Here is a 22361-nt window from a genome sequence, read left to right on the forward strand (position 1 = left end):
TCAAGTGTCGTCCCTCAGCTGACAATCTTGTGGCCTTTCGGGTAGCAAGGGCCATGGCACAGTGGGTGATTAAAGAGAGCAAACAACGGTCATGGCACTCGTTCTTGAACTCCATCTCCCACTCCACTAGTTCTACGAAAGTATGGGAAGCCATCAGGAGGATTTCCGGGAAACGCAGCCAACTACCTGTCACGGCATTACTGCATCAGGGATGTCTCCTCACGGCACTGAGAGTCATTGCCCAGACACTGGCCATGCATTTTGCTGAATCTACCGCCACTATTAACTGTGATCCAGATTTCTGCCGCTACCGCACTGCCATCGAGAGGGGTCACTTGTAGTTCCGATCTACAAATTCTGAACCCTACAAGTGCCCCTTCACAATGTGGGAACTGGATTCGGCTCTGTCTGTGGCTCATGATACTGCGCCCGGTCCTGATCAAATCCGGTACAGCATGCTGCAGCACTTGTTGTTGCCATCCAAGGAAGTTCTCCTGAATTGTTTTAATATGATATGGTTATCCGGCACGTTCCCTGACTCGTGGAGGGAGACAATTTTGATTCCCCTCCTCAAACTGGGGAAGGACTCAATGCATCCCAGTAGTTATCAGAGTATTGCTTTGACGAGCTGTGTCGGGAAGACGTTGGAACACATGGTCAACCGTCGCCTGGTTTGGCTGCTCGAGACCAGGCAGCTCCTTAGCCACTCTCAGTGTGGCTTTCGGAGATGTTGTTCAAATATAGACAACTTGACCCTGCTTGAGGCGGCCATCCAGCAGGCCTTCCTATGTAACCAGCATTGTCTAGGTGTATTCTTTGACATTAATAAGGCCTATGACACTAATTGGCACCACCTTATCCTCAATCACATCCATCAGTGGGGCTTTCGTGGCCATCTCCCCATCTTCATTTGGTCCTTTCTTTTCCACTTCCTCTTTCGATATCGGGTTGGTAATGTGCTATCTGATTTGTACGTGCAGGAGAATGGTGTTCCTCAGGGAAGTGTTTTAAGTGTCACCCTCTTTGCCGTCGCCATTAACAGTATCACGTCCACTATCCGGAGTCCAAATTGCATCTGAGGAACACCATTCTTCCTCTTAGTGACACTGTGATGTTCCTGGGCCTCACTTTTGATTCCAAGCTGTCGTGGTTGCCACACCTTAAAGACCTCAAGGTGCGGGCCCTGAAGGCACTGAATATTTTGAAGTGTCTGAGCCATCGGTCCTGGGGAGCAGATCGGGCGCGTCTGCTGCAGTTTTATAGGGCTTTCGTCCGGTCGCGTCTTGACTATGGATGCACCGTGTAAGGGTCAGTGAGGCCTTCATATCTGAAGATTCTTGACACAGTACACCATGAGGGTATAAGGCTGGCCACTGGTGCCTTCCGTACCAGTCCCATCCCCAGCCTGTGTGCTGAGGCAGGGGAACTACCGCTCGCCATCCAGTGGAAACTCCTCATGGTGCAACGGGTGTGTCAATTCCTTGCCTGTCCTACCTCCCCTGCGTACCCTACTGTTGCCCGACCACCTATGGAACATCTCTTTTCCAGTCGTCCCAGGGCAAAGAGACCATTTGGGATTCGTGCCAAGCATTTGCTTGAGACCCTTGGTGTGGAGCGTGTGGCATCCCAACTCCAGGGTTTTACCCGCCTACCTCCCTGGTTGCTCCAGAGGCCCAGCGTCCTTTTAGACTTGTCAGAGTACTGGAGGAGCTGCACTCCTGCATTTGTTTTTACCTCCTTATTTTACGATATTTTAAACCAGCATCCCAACCATGTACCAGTATTTACGGATGGATCTAAACAGGGGGACTCTGTTGGTTGTGCTGTTGTTTTCCCTGATCGAGTTGTCAAGTTATGGCTTCCTGCGGCGTTTACCATCTTTGATGCTGAATTGTTTGTGATCTTGCGGGCATTGGAGCAGATCAGATGTGTTCCCAGTCTTAAGTTTCTCATCTGTTCCGACTCCCTGAATGCCCTTCCGACCATGCAACACTTGTACCCAGCGGATACGGTTGTCCAGAACATCCATGATGCCCTACTCCACCTGCAATGGCAGGGGAAGGAGGTTTCTTTCTGCTGGGTGCCGGGGCACGTGGGTATTAAGGGAAACGAACTGGCAGATGTGGCTGCCAAAGATGCATGTTCCCTCCCTCATGTTGTCGAATGTGCCATCCCCCTCCATGCTGTTACCTCCCTTTTGCATTTTCGTGCTATGCGTCAATGGGAAGAGGAGTGGCTGGCAGTTGGTGAAAATAAGCTGCGTCTGGTCAAGGCCACCATGCAGCCATGGCGTACGTCCTACCAGTCCTGCAGGTGGGATGAGGTTCTCCTCACTCGCCTCCACATCAGACACAGTCCCTTAACGCATGGTGTTTTACTCCGGCGGGAGGACCCCCCAATCTGCAGTGCTTGTGGCATCCAGATTACTGTCCGCCACATTTTATTTGACTGTCTTTTATTCTCTGACCAGAGGGCGGTGGTTTCCTTGCCACCGGATTTGCCCTCTATTTTACAAGACAATGCAATGACTGTGGTTAAGGTCTGTGTCGTGTCCAATTTGTTGCCTCCGATTTTAGGGAGAGGATTTTAATGTGCTGCTGGGTGACTGGCTCACCCAGGTTTTAGGTAAGAGGTCCACCAGTCACGAGTACCTACTTGTTTCACTTCGATTTCTGTTCTCTTTTCCTTGTGTTTCCTTTCCTTTTTTAGTGCATTTCTCCCCTCTTGTTTTGCCTCTGTATGTGAGATTTTGGAACTGCGTCAAGTCTGTTTCTTTTAGCCGTTCTCATTGTTCGCTGTCCGTCTTCGTCCCTTCACCACATGTGTTCCTGTTTCTATGCGTTTGGGCGCTGATGACCACACTGTTTAGCGCCCGAAAACCTCAAACCACACACACACACACACACACACACACACACACACACACACACACACACACACGTAAATTAAACATTGAACAATGTGTAGTTTCAGTGCCTATTATTGTGATGATATATAATGGCCCAATTTTTGGTCCCAAGACAGTCAGTCCACGGCCAAGTTTTAGACAAGAAACCTATGTTGATTAGATCAACAACAATGCATCAACTTAACTGTGAAATAAGTGTAACACAATTAGGCCATGTGTTAAAACAATGACAGTGTATGTTCCATATGCACCTTTTTATTCTTCAATAACTGTGGACTGTATGGTTAGGTTTTTACTGCTCGTAGATGTTCAACAGTAAACTATTGTAGCAGTATGTTGATGTTTGCCTGTTTTCTAGTGATGAGATAAAATATACTTAAGGGAGACGAAAATTTAGTTGTGATGGGGGACTGTAATTTAATAATAGAGAAAGAAAGAACAGGAAAAATAGAAGGAGACTGAGAAAGGAATGAAAGAGGAAGTCCACTGATAGAATTTTTCACAGAACATAATTTAATCATCAGTAACACTATGTTCAAGAATGCAGGAAGGTTGTATATGTGGAAGAGGCCAGAAGATTCTGGAAGATTTTGGATAGGTTGTACAATGGTTAAGAGAGATATTTTGAAACCATATATAAGATATTTCCAGAGGAAGATGTTTACTCAGATCGAAATTTATGTTTTATGTATTGTGTATTAAACCTGAACAAATTTCAAAAAGGTTACAAACTAAAGAGATAGATCCTCAATAAAATGAAGTGACCACAGGTTGTTGAGAGGTAGAGGGGGAGCATTAGGCAGTGCTTGCCTGAAATAAGGTAGAGGAATGCAATAGAAGATGAATGAGTAGAACTATTCCACCCCGTGTGCAAGAAATATGAGAGAGGGAAAATACTCTCAGACTTCAAGTATAATATAATAATTCCAACTTCAAAGAAATCAGGTGCTGACAGGTATGAATACTAACAAACTGTCAGTTTAATAAGTCATAGTTGCAAAATAATGGCATGAGTTATTTACAGAAGAATTTAAAAGTGGTAGAAGCTGCCATTGAAATCAGTCTGTGTTTGGAAGAAATGGAGGAACATGTGTAGGTCAAAGAAAGGCAAACCTACATTTTTAATGTATGTAGATTTAGAGAAAGCTATTATATTGTTGACTGGATTACATTCTATGAAATTTTGAAGGTAGTGCCGATAAAATACAAGTTTTGAAAGATTATTTGCAACTTTTACAGAAGCAAGACTGCAGTTTTAACTGCTGGAGGACATGAAAGGGGAGACGTGGATAAGAAGGGAGTGAGTCAGGGTTGTAGACTATCCCTGATGTCATTCAGTCTGTACTTTTGAAATGTAGAGCTAAAGAAAAATGCTGAATATTATATGGATAGAAATTTGTGGTGTAACTGGATTAAAATAAGAGATCAGTTGATAGGACACACTGTGCGAGTCAAGGACTGATCAATTTAGTATCAGAGGGAAATGTTGGGAGGGGAGAAGGGGGGGGGGATTGTAGAGGGAGAGCAAGAAATGAATACAGTATGCAGGTTCAAATGGATGTAAATTGCTGTGGTTATTTAGAGAAGAAGAGGCTTGCACAGTGTAGACTAGAGTGAAGAGCTGCATCAAACCAGTCTGCAGATTGAAGACTACAATAATAACTAATAAATGTAGGGTGGAAGACCAATGTCAAGATCCTTGAAGACAGAACAGTCTTAACTAGACTGATGCTTGTCATTGTTATTGTTGTTGTTTGTTTACGGTGATTAAAAAATTTATTGTGTTATATGAATAAACTTGTCCTTCTTTAGCAAAAGATTGTTTTGGCAATCATATTCTGTTTTAAAATTTTAAGTAATGCAAAAACATCAGCACATCTGATAGTGTTATTAAGTGCAAACTCAGCATCCACTAATTCCTCTGCAGTTGTTTCTTAGAATTGAATTTTTTATTTGACTTTCCATTAATGGATTTTCCTACAGAACAAAATTGGTGATTTCTAGAATATTCCTGGGGGATGGGTCCTTTTAAGCAATCTACATTCTACCAAGGAACATACAAATTTTTATTTAAGTCTAACAGTGGAAAATCTAGGATGGAATGTAACAATACTATGAAAAAGAAATTTGCTACTCACCATATAGTGGAGATGCTGAGTTTCAGATAGGCGCAGCAAAAATACTGTCACAAATGAAGCTTTCAGCCAGTAAGGCCTTCGTCAAAAATAGTCCACACACACACACACACACACACACACACACAAACACACACACACACACACATGACTGGATCTCCACTACATGGTGAGTAGCAGCTTGCCTTTTTGTGATATTATTGTATATAAATCTAGTTTGGGATTTGTAAAACTTACAGTTCAATGTGGGAGGACACACTGATGTTTTTATGCATTACCATCTGTCTTGCACTCTTAGAATGGAAATGGAAATCAATAAAAGATTTTTAAAAAAGAGTCCATATTTGGTATTGCCACTTTCCATGCACAAACTAAACTATTTTCCCTCTTCAGGCATGACCTCTGTCTACATATTTCTCTGTCACTAGCTAAAAATTCTCAAAGTGATACAATAAAATAGTCAGTAGCTTCTTGCTATTTCCTTTTTAGGTGAGTTCAGTGAGTCCTCACAACAGGTGGGTTGCTCTCACCCTGGGGTCTGTGTGGACTGTCCTTCCTTTTTAACTTCCCAACATGCACTTCTCTCCTTCCTGAGGACAGAAGCTAGTTCCACAAGCTAGGATAGTGTACTTCACCATGTCTGTTGTCAGTTCCTACTTTACCATGTCTGTTGTCAGTTCCATGAAGGGAAATACTCTCCAGCAGTTCTGATTCATAATTTATCCCAGTTATCTCTCTTTTTCTTTTCATCTTCTTCACAACTGCACTGCATACACTCAAGGTACATCATGTACTAGAAAAAAACTGTCGCGTGTCTTCTCTATTCATTTTATACAAATAATACTGCTTTTAGATAACTCATAATCCAACAGTAATCATGTCTTTTCTTCCTTCCTTCAACCCATTTCTTTTCTTGCAGTATATTGAGAGTGAACCTTTACCTATTAGAGCTAGCTTTACTAAGCTTGGTGTACTCATTGAGGCTCCTCTTGGAAAATCTAGAAGACAATTTAATTCATAAAATTACATCTTCAAATGACAATTTTTCTCTTGTTTTGGATCAATTATTTTCAAACTGACACAATTTTGGATCGCTTAACTGAGTGCAACAACAATTACTCACTACTCTGCCCATGAAGCAATCCATAGCACAGAAAGAGGTCATTTGCACTTCTCAAAGAAATCCTTTTCATAAATTAATAACTTTAGCTATCTGCAATGTGGTATTTCTCTCCATTTATATTCTGGTTTTGTGCAACTTTCTTCTTTTACCCACACTTCCACCTCTTTCTTCCAGAATTGTACATTTAGTGCTCATGCACAACTTCACACTTCTTCTTCTTAACATTCCCCTCTGATGGCTGTAGACTGAAGTTCTGGGTTAATAGACACCACTGTGAAGAGTCCATTATGATTGTGTAAAATCTTACTTCAGTCTGGAGTCTTGCTGCAGTGGCCAGAGACTGTGGTCGTGTGTGTGTGTGTGTGTGTGTGTGTGTGTGTGTGTGTGTGTGTGTGTGTGTGCACGCATGTTGTCTAATTTTGACAAAGGCCTTGTTGGCTGAAAGCTAATTGTCTGATAATATTTTTGTTGTGCCTTTTTGTGACGCAGGATCTCAGCTCTATGGTGAGTGCAACTATCCTTTTCATTATATAGTAACTTCAATCTTCAGTTTTCTAGATCAAATTAACAACACCATGTGTCTGTATTTCATTATGGAATCTGATTCTTCATTCTGATTTGAATCTGGTACTTTGCTCCTGCCTCTTTCTGTCTTCAATAGCCAATAAGATTGTTCAATTAGCAATAATTTCCACCACCATATCACAACTGCCATGCTTATTAAGCATAACAGCAGATACAAGAGGTATACAACTGAGCATTCTCAAGCTCTTATCATCTTAAGAACTTCAATGTAGCTGAATAAGTATCTTTTTTTCAATAATTTCAATGCATCTATACCAATATCTCTACTCTGCAAACCACTGTGAAGGGTAGAAAGTACTTCCCATTGCACTGGTTATCACAGCTTCTTCCTGTTCCATTCATGTATGGATTGTGGTAAGAATGATAGTTTAAATGTCTCTGTTCTTGCTGTAATTAGTCTAATTTGTGTCAAAATTCTCAGAGGAACATCTTCATGGCCAAATAAACCCTTGACCATTCATGTTGCCTTGTCTGGTCTGCCACCTGTTTTACCTGCAACTGCGCCTATGTGATCTTTCCATTTCATATCTGTATGACTGTTACAGCAAGGTATCTGTATGAGCTGAGCAATACCAGTTGCAATTCATTGATGTTGTAGCTGTAGGATACTATGTTTTTCATTATCTGATGTGCATAATTTTACATTTCTGAACTTTCATTCAATGCTGACAATTTTTGCATCACTTTGAAACCTTATTAAAATGTGAATGGATATTGGTGCAGCTTTATTCAGACAGTACTTCATTACAGATAACAGGATCCTGTGCAAAGTCATTAATATACAATATGAACAGCAAGGGCCCCAACACACTTCCTTGTGGCACACCTGACTCTCCATCCAAGATAACATGCTCTGTCATCCCTACCAAGAAATACTCCATTGAGTCAGAAATTTTGCTTCTATATAATACAATTGTATTTTCAATAATAAGAATAGATGTGGTATGGTATCAAATGCTTTTCGACATTCAAGAAATATTGCATCTACTTGACTGCCTTGATCCATGGTTTTCAGGTTGTCATGTGAGAGTTGTGCTTCCCACAATAGATGATTTTGGAATCCATGCTGGTTGACATAGAGGAGGTCATTTTGTCTGAGAGATCTCATTACATTTGAGCTCAGAATATGATCTCAGATTCTACAACAAGTGGATGTCAAGGATATTGGTTAAAATAGGGACTAACTTAGCCACAAATTAAGTATTAGTAGGGATTTCATTGGGCCCTAGAGCTTAGTTTGATTTTAGCAATTTCAGTGGTTTTTCAACACCACTGACACTAATATGTATATCAGTCCTCTTTGCAGTGGTACAAGAATTAAACTGCGGCACTACTACTGGATTTTCCTATGTAAAGAAACCTATTGCAGCATCACTAAATAGAGCAGTACACAGCACACATTTCTTTCCAAATGATTTTTCAAGGCTTCCACTAGCTTGGCCAGCAGTGGCTGGTAATCACATCTTGGTACCAGCTGTACCATTTTATCAGATGTGCTCTACTGGATCCACATCACTGCACCACAACTCAAGGGAAGCAATGGAACTTATAAAAAAACTTGAATCACCAACAGTATTCAGATATCACTGGCCAGAAATCAAACATGTACAATCATGTTTGTAGATAAGAATGACACTTACAACCTAGGTTCTAATTTTCTATTTATTGCCCTCTGTATATCATCCCATGTTATTCTCGTTTGTGTGATGCACATTCATACTAGTTTGTGAAAAGAGTAATGATGAAATATCAGAACACTTAACTGCAAGACAACAACTGAGTGCCTGAAAGGTAGTAACTGTTCACACAGTCTTTCTTAATGCAGTAGAGTTATTTAAGCAATTTCAGTGAAGAGAGGAGAAAAAGGCTTGATCACAGCATTATTAATAAATTTTGATTATTAACTGATAGATTTCTGAAATGAGGAGACATTGAGGTTGAACATGACTTAACACAGGTTATTAATCTGTATAAAGCCATTATCCCCAATCAGAGTGTAAAACTCAAACAATCGAAACTCCAGGCAAAAATGCCAACAATGTAGGAAAATATAGATTGCTACTTACCATAAAGAAGACATGTTAAGTTGCAGAAAGGCACAATTAAAAGAGACTTGCAGAAAGCTTTTGGCCATAGCCTTCATCAGCAAAAGAGAAACACATACCATTCATATACACCAGCAAGCACACATCACACACACATGGCCACCATCTCTGGCATCTCAGGCCAGCCTGCAACTATCACATGGGATGGAAGCAGCAATCTGGAGAGTGCAAGGAAGGAGGAGGGATAGTACTGTACAGGTGACACACACACACACACACACACGCTGTCTGGTGGAACAGGGATTGGAATGCCACAAGCACAGCATCAGGAGTTTGTGGAGCAGAGCAGGAAGGTGGGGAAAAGAGGAGAGGAGTAGGGAAAGATGGGTGGGTACATTGGCAGAGGGTGGTAAACAAAGAGGGTGAGAGACAAGAATGGGGAGGAGATGATAGGACAGAGGGGTGGAAGCTGTCAGGTGGAGGGTGTGGGGACAGTATGTTACCATAGGTTGAGGCCAGGATAATTATGGGAATGGGAAATGAGGTGTAAGGATAACTCCCATTTGCTCAGTTCAGGAAATCTGGTGGTGACTGAGAGGATTCAGATGGTTCAGGTAGTGAAGCAGCCATTAAAACCAAGCATGTAATGTTCTGCTGCATATTGTGCCACAGGGTGGTCTGTTTTGCTGTTGGCCTCAATTTGGTGGTGGCTGTTCATCCTGGTGGGAAGCTGGTTGGTAGTCATATCAATATTAAAAGCTGTGCAATGATTGCAGCATAGCTGATAAATGATATGGTTGCTTTCACAGATGGCCTGGCCCCTGATGTGCTAGGATAAATCTGTGACAGGACTGGAATAAGAAGTGGTGGTTGGCCGGATTGGGGAGGTCTTGCACCTGCGTATTCCACGGGGATATGACCCTAGTGGTAAGGAGTTAGTGTTGGGAGTGACAATGGGGTGGACTAGGATGTTGTAGAGGTTGGCTGGGTGACAGAACACCACTTTAGGAGGGGTGGGAAAAATCTTGGGTAGGATGATGGTACTGGGTGACAAAGGGAGCACTCCTTTGTGACTGGTTCTTGGGGGTGGGGCAAGGATTGGAGGTGTGAGGGAAAATGACATGAGATAGTGCTGCTCCAATGCCATGTGATAGTTGCATTCTGGCCTGAGCCGCTAGAGTTGGCAGTCGTGTGTGTGAGGTATGCTCACTTGTGTGTATGAATGGTGTGTGTTTCTCTTTTGTTGATGAAGGTTGTGTCTGAAAGCTTTGCATAAGTGTATTTTAATTGTGCCTGTCTGCAACTTAATCTGTCTTCTACATGGTACGTAGGATTGTACCTTTCCTACATTATAGACAGCAAAAATCAATTTTTATGCCATAAGAGTCATCTTAATGAAGTTGCCATCACAATTCTGTTTCATAATTACTTTGCTCATAAACGTTTTTCAGTATGGTCCATCACACTTTACAACTAACGTTGCCAATCAGCTATATTTCTGTATGTTAATTGTGGTAGCTAAAACTACACAACTTCAGAAATGGTCTGATTACCCATTATCATCATGACTACAAAATATGAAAAAGGTAATAATTACAAAGAAAAATATTTATTAACTAAGAGCATAGGTTGCTTACCTGCGCACAGCCTCTGATGGTGGTTGTTATAGATTTTACTGAGGTAATGTTGTCATTTGCATAACGCAGGCATGAAAACATATCTTACTGCACATATTGGTTAAAGTTTCTGTGATTATAGTAAAAAATAAATGCAAAAACAGGAATGTGTCACATCTTTTCTGTAATATAGTAGATGCAACAACAACGTTATGGAAAATAATACATAAACAATTAAGGAGCAAAATATGTGGGTAAAAGCACAAGTGAAGATCAGATGTTTCCATTTTATGTTGTAACTTGGACACACAATGCAACCAAGAATGTTTGTAAACTGTATTAGACTGTGGCATATATGCCAATCACAGTAACATACACTCAACACAGTAAGATAAGGCAAATGTGTGCAATCAGTAATAACATGATAACTGAGCACAAGCGTAGTGTGGCAGGAGTTAAATAGGCACTCAGATGTGGCAGGCTCTATTGGAAGTTCACAGTATTGCTTTTCCATAGTGCACTCTCACAGGTGACAACACACTGCTAATGCCCATGGCTTTCAAGTGTGTGTGCATTATTAATTCCTCTTCCCTTGGGCAACAGCTCAGATTCACAAGATTTCCATGGCATCTACCATAGTGAGGCTTTGACTGAGATGACATGCTGATACTGAGGTGTGTGGTTGTAAGTGCTTGTGGCATGGGCACTGTTGCAGACCACCACCTCACATCGACCCATATGGTAGGATGGGTGACATTGATTCCATGTCGACATCAGGTCCAGGGCCTAGTGATGCTGGAGACCTTTTAGTTGATGAATGAGGCAGAGGAGATGGCATGAGTATGGATGGCAGCTGCACTGGTACTGGTAGCAGTATTCGAGAAACTGTGCTAGGTACATCCACCGGTGACAGGCGACCCCTCATATATCGTGGCAAGGCCCCAACCACATCAGGTGACCTGTCAAGTGATGCAGACTGGTGTGCCGTAGTCAGTGTCCCAGCCAGATTGTCTGGTCATCCACATGCAGGTGCAACTGGTTTTAATGATGTGCACAGGGGAAGGCCAGAAATGGGATGATGGCTGCATGGGTCGGTGTCCCTGGCTGGGCTGCAGGAGATGCAGGAGTGTCCACGGTTGATGTCTTTGGAGCAGTTTGATGGGGCTGTTGTTGCCAAATGGTGTAAATCGATAGGAAGACAGAAACTGATCAAAGGCAATGTGAATGGGGACTGAGTCATGTACTTTTTCACTTGCATTTTGAATGTTCTAATTAACCTTTTGGCCTCACCATTGAATTGTGGGTGGAAGGATTGGGCAAAAATGTGGCGAATCCTGCAGGCATTGCAGAAGTGGGTGAGCTTGTGCAACACAAACTGAGGGCTGCTATCAGAGACCAATGTTGCTGGAAGTCCTTCAAAGGAGAAACTTTTCGACAGGAGTGCCACTGTGGCAGAGGATCAAGTTGATGGGCAATGAACAACATATGGGAACCAAAAGAATGCATCAATTACATTAGCCAGGATGCATTAATGAAAGGGCTGGTGAAATCAATGTGGAGACAATCCCAAGTCTGCAAAGGTTGCGGCCAAGGAGACAACATTACCCACAGGGCAACTTGCTGTGGTGCACATTGAGAACATGCCGTTACCAAACGAGTGATGTTGCCATCTATACCAGGCCAATAAACATGACAGCGAGCCAATACCTTAGTGCGTGACAACCACAGTGATCAGCGTGCATCAATTGCAGGATCTGCAAATGGAGAGCCAAGGGAACCACTATGTGAGGAGCTGAATAGTCCATATCAAGGAGTAGAACACCATAAATGATGGAGAAATTATGCCAAATCACATAATAGTTATGGAGTGGTCCAATGCCCTTGATGGAGGCACCTCAGGCCATACGTGTTGTACACACTGTATCACATTCCATAAAATCAGATCAGTAGCACTAGCCTGCTTGACCTGAGCACTAGTGATTGGAAAATCATCAAGAGTTTGTTGAGAGCAGTCATCAACATGGAAACAGTAACTCCTCCCAATCAAAAACTGGGTCCGGAGTGGCCAGAAGATGGGAGAGCACATCAGCATTCTCTTGTTTAGCCATGGGGTGGAAGTGAATGTCCTATTTGTACTGAATGAGGAACAGTGCCCAACATTGAAGGTGATGCACTGCTTTGTCTGGCAACGACACTGAGGGTTTAAACAGCAAAACTAATGGCTTCCGATCTGTGATGAGATGGACTTTTACACCATACAGGAAAACATGAAACTTCTTTAAGGCATGAACAATGGTGAGGGCTTCTTTCTCTATTTGTGAGTATCCAGTCTGAGATGAATTAAGTGTCTTTGATGCATATGCAATAGGCTGCATGGAGCCATCAGAATATTTAAGAGCTAACATTACCCCCAGCCCATGCTGGGACATATCTTTTGCTAACACTAAATGTTAACCCAGTCGGTTGGTTACAAGGCAAGGTGCAGCTTATAACATAGACTTCAGTTTGGAAAACACCTTTTCACATGTGTACGACCAGTGGAAAGAAGTCTCCTTATGCTGCAAGGCATGTAACAGTTGTGAAACCGATGCTTCCCCGGCAAAAACTGATGGTAATAAACAATCTTACAAAAAAAAATTTGGAGTTCCTCAATCTATGTAGGATGCAGAAGAGCCACAACAGCAGAGGTATTTTGACAAAGGGGTTTGATACAAATGCTAGAGATCTCAAACCCAAGATAAACAATAGAAGACTGAAAGAAGTGGCACTTTTCCAAATCACATTTTATCCCAGTGGCCTGTAACACTGGAAAGAGCATATGTAAGTTGCTGAGATATTCAGCAGTGGAGGAGTCAGAGACCACAGTATCATCAACATAGTTGCCCCAGCCAGGCACAAGCATTATGAGTTGTCTGAGAAACCTCTGAAAAATTGCTGTGGCACTGGCTGTTCTAAATGTTAACCCCAAGCATTGATATAAGCCAAAGGTGTGTTAACAACCAAGAGGCATTGAGTCAGCATCAATGGGAAGCTGCAAATACACAGTATAGAGGCTGATCTTGGAAAAAAGTTCATCAGGGCACAGCAAGGGTTATGTGTCAGTGATAGAGTGAGCATTGACAGAAACTTTGAAATTGCTGCAAAGACTTAACTTTCTCAGTGGCTTCTTTACAATGACTAAGGAGGTAGTCCATTCGCTGGATGCAATTGGTTAGATGACCCCATAGGTTGTGAGCTGTCAAGCTCTGCCTTTTCTTGGTCACAGAGCACCATCGGTCCAGGCAAGCCCAAAAGAAACAGGGTCTGACCAAAGGTTTCATGATGATGTGGGCTTTGAAATTATTGGCACAACCCAAGCATGTAGAAAACAGAGTTGAAAATTCAGAGCATAAACAGTTGAGTGGTGTATAAGGCACTTGATCAGAGATGAGGCTAACTTCCATCAGAAATAGTAAACCCAATAAGATTACAAGTTTCCAAACCAAACAGATTTTCAGTCTGTTCATTGATCACCACCAGAAAAGTCAGCAGATGAACCACAGATTTATATGGTACTGAATCTGAGAAACTACCTAATATTAGAATGCTTTGTTTATTGAATGTGACTTATATATATGGCACTGGTGCTACAGGAGGACCCAAGTCCGTGTGCATCAGCAAGTTGAGCAATGACATGGCAGCACAAGTGTTGACCTTGCATGCGCAAAACCTTCTGATAACCTTTGACACCAAGAAAAAACTTATTGGGTGCAATGGAGATTGCCAATACACAGTTGACATCCATGGCAGCGTCTGCAGTAGGCTGTTGGAATTTTGCATTACACACAGAGGCAATGTGGCCAATTTTGTTACACTGGCAGCAAACGACCCACCACTTAGGACAATCCGACCAATGATGAGTGACAAAACACTACGGACCAGAGGGAGCATGGGGCATTTGCATTGTTGTTCATTACCAGGCATGGTTTGCTGCTGCTGTGGCCATGGCTACCACTGTAAGATGGGCCAGCCACTGTGATGTTTTGCTTGCATGCAGACCGCTGCCACCATATCACCCCTGTGAACCATCTGACAAATAACAGGAGGAAGCGGGTTGAACTTCTGCGACCTCACAACACCATTCAGTCTGAGTACTCATATCACTCAAAACCTCAAAGAATTGTGCAGTAGTTAGAATGTTGGAGAGGGAGGGGTTTTCACATTGAAGGACCTGCTCACGAACTTCATGATTGAGGGCCAACCAAATGATTGCATCACAAACTGTTTAGTCAGCAAGCAACTACTCCTGCTGTTGACTGAGATGCTGCAGTAAGAACCCCTTGCTGATAAACCAGACAGTGTAAAAACTTCATAGATGCTGTGGATGACCAACCAGAAACTGAAAACCATGCAGGAAATGATATCACACTCTTTGTCACTTGTGTTATAACTTGGACACACAACACAACCAAGAATGTTACTGCACTTTCTTAGAATGTGGCATGTGCGCCAATAATCATAACATACACTGAACACAACAAGATAAGGCAAATGTGTACAAACAGTAGTAACATTATAACTGAGCATGAGTGTAGCACAGCAGGGTTTAAGTAGGAACTTGCCCATGGTGGGCTCTGCGGAAGTTCACAGTACTGCTCTTTCATGGCGCACTTTTGCAGGTGACAACACATTGCTAATACACACAGCTTTCAATTGTTTGTGCTTTACTTCATTTTAGAATACCAATAACTTTCTATAGTGCAAGGAAAAAATTGAAGATTAGGATTTAATGTCCTGTCGACAAAGGGGTTGTTAGAGCACAAGCTCAAATTGATGGAAAGAGTGCAACAGAAATTGGCTGTTTTCTTTTCAAGGGAACCACCCCAATTTTTGCCTAAAGCACTACAAAACCTAAATCTGACTGGTTAGACAGAGATTTGAATTGCAGCGCTCTTGTGCAAATCCAGCGTGCTAACCACTACACCACCTCACTCGGTATCCTTATACAGTCTCCCTGTGCAGCTTCTTCCCATTTTTATTAATGCTCATACTATTCTTCATTTCTGTGTACACTTTTCAGTTTTATCTCATTTTATTATCATTTTTATTCCATTTCAGCAATGTCTCATTACCAAATTATCATGTCATATATCTCTACATCAAGTGCATTGTAAATAAATACACTTATTAGTGATGATAATAATAACAAAACAATGTCACTGTGAATTTACTAATAATAAACAGGGAACATAAAATGTAAAACCCATGATATATTGCTAGGAACTATTATGTTGGCTTGGTCCAAGGATGGATGCTGAGGAATAGGTGGATGCTGAAATAGAGATCAAAATAATTAGAAACACACATAATGTGGTGTCACCGCCAGACACCACACTTGCTAGGTGGTAGCCTTTAAATCGGCCGCGGTCCGCTAGTATACGTCGGACCCGCGTGTCGCCACTGTCAGTGATTGCAGACCGAGCGCCGCCACACAGAAAGTCTAGAGAGACTTCCTAGCACTTGCCCAGTTGTACGGCCAACGTTGCTAGCCCGGGTTCACTGACAAATTACGCTCTCAATTGCCGAGACGATAGTTAGCATAGCCTTCAGCTATATCAATTGCTACGACCTAGCAAGGCGCCATTTATCCTTTGCTATTTATCTTGTGAAGCATGTACAGTCAAGAGAGATGTTCACCAATTGTGGATTAAAGTTAAATATTCTACCAGTTACCTCCTGTTTTGCTAGTCTTATTTCTCTGACCTGTTCCAGACCTCACGCCAGCCTGCGTGAGCTTAAACGCGTGCCTTTCGCTTCCTCCAAACTCCATGAATTGGCTCCTGCCAATTCACAACACATAATATGCATGTGATGTTGTTTACTTAACTTTATTCTGAAAGTCCAAATAGTATTCCACACTAGTCCATTACACAGGCACATAATGGGTAAGCATACTAGTACTGCTGCTAAGGTTCCACAATTATCCTGGCTGGTATCAGTGCGGCATCTTCTTAAGCAAGCTTGGTGCCACTACTCATGCTTGAGCAGAGGGTTTGTCTATTAGCTGGCTGTGCATTGGCAGGGCAATCACATGTGTTACTGACAACCTATAGGTGTTGACTGCCTGTTGTGGTGCCAGTAGTGTACAACACCACATATTCCATCATCACCTTGGAATAATATATGAAAAATTGTGGGAAAAAGTAATCAGGATGACTAGGTTGTTGACCCTCCTAAGACCCCTTTAAAAGAACAAAATAAATTCCATTTATTCTGATAAATTGTTATAATAATAACAATTGATGTTAATTCCTCCTTAGGTACTCCAGCAGAGAAGAGAATGTGCCCCACCTATACAAATGGTTATTCCAACATTACTTTAAGGTACCTAGTCTTTTTACAGTTGTGTGGTAGAAACAATAAGAAGTGGTAAGAATATAAATAAATGTAAAAGAGAGAATATAGAAACTGAAGAAGTTATAGTATTTGTTATAAAATTGGGATGGTTGTGGTCTCCGTGCACAGGAAATAAACTGATGGAATGAATGAATAGTTTGTGAGACATTTTAGAATATTAAATTATCTAGGGGTAATGTAATTGAAGTTGGTTACAAACAGCTGGAGATCGTGAGATATGGAGAAGTCTGAAGAAGCCTCTCTTCAAAAGAAGAAAAAAATCTGCTGATTATATAAGGATTGCAAGAAACATGGACTAGTCTTCTATTATCCCTCCAGCCCTGTCTTAACCATCAGCTATACATTTAATGAAAGAGGATATACAGAAATAAATATTAACAGCAGCACAACCAGAAAGAGAATTTTATCTTACCTATTGCCAAAAGCAGAAAACACACACACACACACACACACACACATGTGATGTTGGACTTAAATAAGTAATATAACAGGTTCTTTACTGTATCTGATTTGTTTTGCTTTTTACAGATGTGTGTAACTGTAAATGACCTTGAATATGTTCGACGATGGCTTGCCCCACTTGGCACTGAATTGCAGGCGGAAGTTGTATTAGAAGCAGTTGAAGCAGGCAGTGGAGGAAGCCAGCAGTGGCGTACTGCTTTATATAATATGCTGGATGGAGCTATTACACAGCTTGAAGCTCGTGCTCTGCAGGTTATCAACAGAGTTGCTGCAAAGGCAAGATGAACAGTTCTCTTTTCCTATTTTTACTTCAGTAATGCTTTCTGTTTCCTTGTGTAAATTTTTCTCTTCATCTTAATGTCACTTTAGATGTGAGTTACAGTTTATGGTACATATAAGTTACGGTAATGATTAATATTACATGTGACAAGTGTGACAAGAGTGGTACTACATTTACCAATTATACTCTGATTAGGAAACTGTATGTATTTGATACTGATTCTCCACTTTGATAAGAAAATTTCAGGTTTGTTATTACTATTTTGTTCATTTATAACTAACTTTTTCCATCTTTTACTTTATTTATGTCTATTTCTATTATGGAAGAAAAGTATATCTGGTGCATTGCTTCTGCCAAGGAATGAGTTGTTTTATGTTTTCAAACATGCATAAAAATCTCCTTTCTATTATACTGGTATTACTAAGTCATGTACATAAGTCATGCTGCCCACCCCCAGTAGCTGAGTGGTCAGTGTGACAGAATGTCAATCCTAAGGGCCAGGGTTCGATTCCCAGCTGGGAGGGAAATTTTCTCCACTCAGGGACTGGGTGTTGTGTTGTCCTAATTATCATCATTTTATCCCTATCAACACGCAAGTTGCCGAAGTGGCGTCAAATCGAAAGACTTGCACCCAGCGAATGCTCTACCCAATGGGAGGCCCTAATCATACAACATTTACATTTAATATAAGTCATGCTGTTCAGTTTTGTCCTACATCTTCATACCCAGTGCATTAACTTCTTCATCAGTTTTAAATGACAAGGCATTACACCCAAATGAGTTCACCCAAAAAAGTATTATCTTAATCAGCATGTTTTACATTTTTTATTAAAAAAATGAAAAAGAAAAAAAGAAAAACAAGTTATGGATGCAGTTGAGTCAGTGCTCCCGTACAATGATTGGATAGTGAAATTTCTTCCAGACTATTGCATCAATTTACACCAATAAAGTAAATTCAGAATTATTTCAGAGTTTATACAAAGTGCTTCATACTGTATAACATATTCATATTTATATTTTTATTTCTTTATTGGTGACTTAAATCATTATTTGATATATAGTTTATACATACAATATAGGAGAGTGCAGTTTGAAGTAGTTGTATGAGATAGATATACATAATATGTTTTTGCAACAGTTATTCAATGCATGCTGTATACTAGAAACATTATGAAAACAACTTACATAGTAGAGAGCAATAAATATGGTTAAGAATGTTCTATCAATAACATTAACTTACATAATAGAAAGCAATAAATATGGTTAAGAATGTTCTATCAATAACATTAATTTCTGTGGTTTTCCAAAAACTCAGAAATATAATAGGAACAGTGATCAAGCAATTACTGTTTCAGTTTCAATGTAAACATATAAATTTGGTATCTGTTTCAAATAGGATGGTATATAATTACACGGCATGGTGCCAGTGATATACTGCTCCTTATCAAATCTTTTTATTTACTGTAATGACATATAGGTTATACCTGTGTCTCAGTGCAATACAAGTGAAAATCAGAGCTATGCTTGAAGATATTTTGCTCCTGTAATGTGCTTCCTTTTGTGAAGATTGGTGTTTTGTAAATACATAAAAATGACAGGGGCAGTATATTGAGATTTTTAAGTATTGGTCTACAGGAGCCTGTATTTCTCTTGTATTATTATTATTCTGACAATCTTTTTCTACGCCACTGATGCTTATATTTTGAGTGAAATGTTACAGCATGCATGAGTGTATTTAGTTTTTTCATTAGATTACTCTAGTGTATCTCCTATTTCCTATTTGTTGAATACGTATATCTAAAAATTTTGTCTCATTTTCTGCTGAGGCAGTTTTTCCATAAATGCTGCATGGTGTTCTGTGTAATAGGGCATGATGACTACTTAACTAGTAGGCAACTGGCAATGTGGAACTGTTTCATGTAGTACAGTTTCAACACTTCACTGTAATCAACACTCATTTGCATAATATTGTCACATAGTAATCACAATCAAGACCAAATCGAAAAGGTGAGTCATCACTGATCTACAGCAGTTAACACCGAAAAAAAGGTTTCTTATGGACACCAGCATACAGATAGAACAGAACTGTCTTGTGGGTGGAGAGTGCTTCTGTTTGTACAAACATTAAATATTCCAGAGTATGCAAACATTAGAAATTTTGAGAACATTCCAGAAATGATAAATACTAAATAACAAATATCTGCTAATGATCGGGTTTGGGCTGATGACATGCAGCTTAGCAGCTAATCACTCTAACAGCTATTGCACAATGCATGTGGCCCAGCTCACAGCAGTGCTTCCTCTCCTTAAGAAACAATGACACAATTTCTAGAAATTGTCGAATGGGGAGTCCCTATCATCAATCTGTGCCTCAGGACTGAAATAGTACTTAATGTAGAGGGCATTGATGGTCTCTCTGCCCTTTTGTCTTCTTGATAAAGGGTCCTAATCTTTGACTCTGTATGTGATGTCCAACAAGTGACAAGTGACAGCCCAAACTAGCATTTTAGTAACTTTTCCAAAAGTCCTCCTTTCCACACTGATACTAATACCAAGTTTCCCAGGCTGTAACTCTCTTGCCAGTACTTGGTGTTATTGACCTTGCATCTCTTATCCTGGGCATCTATGGACCACACAGAAACCAGCTGCCTAGCTTCTTCGTCCTGGTGCTGACATGTAGTTACCCTAAGTGTCATCTGGCTGACTAGGAACAGTGTATCCATTGTCATTTCAGCATTGGGACTGTGGAGCAGAAAGAACAATGTGAAATGTGTCATATATTGCTTCACTTTGATATATGCAAATGTCATGACCGTCAGTATTGATTGTAGTCCATTATCTCTTATCAACATCAACATACACTGAGAGCATGTCTGCCAATTTCTTATTAAAGGGTTCTGTGAAGCCATTTATCTGTGGGTGGTAGGCTGTTGTTATCATGTGGGTGATCTCGCAATATAAATAAGATCAGGTCAGAGACCATCAAACAGGGTCCTCCATGTTTCAAAATGATATATTCTACAAGGAGTCTTGCAATTTCTCGAGCCTCAATAATGGCTTAATGGCTAATCAATTAATGAAGTATGCCATCTTGTGCGTAAACATGAGATTGACCGAAGTATAATAGCAAAGGTCAGAAGCTACAAGTACAGAGTCAAAATCTGCAATGGAAAATGTGGTTACTTCCAAACTTACCTTGTAAGTTAATTAGTTCCACAAAATTTTAACTAATTTAATGAAAACATGAAATGCCAGTCTTTACAGTGACTGGTGTCATCATTTCAAATCTGTCTATTACTTCAAAATGTTTTACTAGTATGTACATCTACATCTACATGATTACTCTGTAATTCACAATTAAGTGCTGGCAGAGGGTTCATCAAGTCACCTTCAAATTATTTCTCTGACATCACACTCAAGAAAAGAATGCAGGAAAAAAAAATCAGCATTTAAATCTTTCTGTGTAAGCACTGAGTTCTCTTATTAATATGATGATCACTCCTCTCTTTGTAGGTGGACAGCAACAAAATGTTTTTCCATTTGGAGGAGAAAGATGGTGATAGAAATTTCACAAGAAGGTCCTTCCACAATGAAACACACCTTTTTTATAAGGACTGCCAGCCTAGTTTGTATATCATACCTGTATCTCTCTCTCCCCAGTCTCATGATAATACAAAATGAGATGCCCTTCTTTGAACTTTTTCAGTATCCATCCTCAATACTATCTGAGGCACATCCCACACCCAGAGTACTCCAGAAGAGGATAGACAAACATATTGTACCCAGTCTCTGTAGTAGAATTTTGTAATTAAGCATAATTTATAATAAACAAAGTGTTAAGCCCATCTTTTACATTAGGCATGGGCAACATTTGATGACCAGCGGGCCAGGTTCACATACGTATTTCAGCTCGCAGGCCACTTTGTCACATGACATGACAACAGTGCTCCTAACACATAAAGTCAAAACTAGTGGGTCTGTGGTGTTAATGTTTACATGGTAATGGATTGATATGAATGACACCCCTTTCTCAACAAGCCATGCCCACCAATTATGACTCCAAAATAGCACTGTTGAATGTAAGTTTATATTCACCCGATCTTCACATTTTCATTTATTTGTGTGTCGTAAACAGTTTGTCTTTATCTATGACTTTTTGTGATAATTGGCTTAAAAATCCCATTGGAAAATCCTGCAACACCATTAGTAAAGAAACTATGCTCATGACATGTAAATAAATGAAATTATGTGAAGATGTGATGCCGGGCATTTTGAAATATCATCTTGGAGAAATAAATCCCTATAAAAATAACTGGTTGCAGCTAATTCTTTATAAATTACCCACATTTTCAACAGCTGCCATGTTCTAATGGATCCACATTAGACAAGAATTAGCTGCTAGTGTTTATATGAGAAAGAACTGTAAGCATGTAAACAGAATGGCGATTTGTCAAACTGATAATAATTGTCTAAATGATTAATGGAAAATCTCATATAGAGACGTGAAACAAATACTAACAAAGAGATAGAGGGGCTGTCCAGTACTTACCTCAGCTCAGTACAGCCAATAGATACACACAAAACAAATCCGAAAATTTATGTTCCTAGCTTTCGGAACAAATGTTCCTTCATCAGGGAGGAGAGAGGGGAAAGAAAGGGAAGAAGGGAAAGGAGGTTCAGTTACTCACAACCCAGGTTATGAAGCAACAGGGAAAGGAAAATAGGGAGGGTAGCAAGGATGGAGGCATGGTTGTCAGAGGGAAGCCAAAGATATTCTACTGTAAGTACTGTGCCAGCTTCAAACCAAAGAG

At 40.6% G+C, this 22361-nt stretch overlaps 1 protein-coding gene across 1 annotated transcript in view; it reads left to right on the top strand.

The window, feature by feature from the left end:
* The window catches only part of LOC126176419 (BAI1-associated protein 3), a 394605-nt gene that overhangs the window by 271431 nt on the left and 100813 nt on the right, over positions 1–22361 (top strand). Inside the window, exon 18 of the mRNA XM_049923576.1 lies at positions 17337–17546. Within this exon, the coding sequence (XP_049779533.1) occupies positions 17337–17546 (210 nt within the window). The remainder of the gene's footprint in view (positions 1–17336; positions 17547–22361) is intronic.

Source organism: Schistocerca cancellata, chromosome 3 (genome assembly GCF_023864275.1).
Source record: "Schistocerca cancellata isolate TAMUIC-IGC-003103 chromosome 3, iqSchCanc2.1, whole genome shotgun sequence".
In the NCBI taxonomy this organism is placed as follows: Eukaryota; Metazoa; Arthropoda; class Insecta; order Orthoptera; family Acrididae; genus Schistocerca; species Schistocerca cancellata.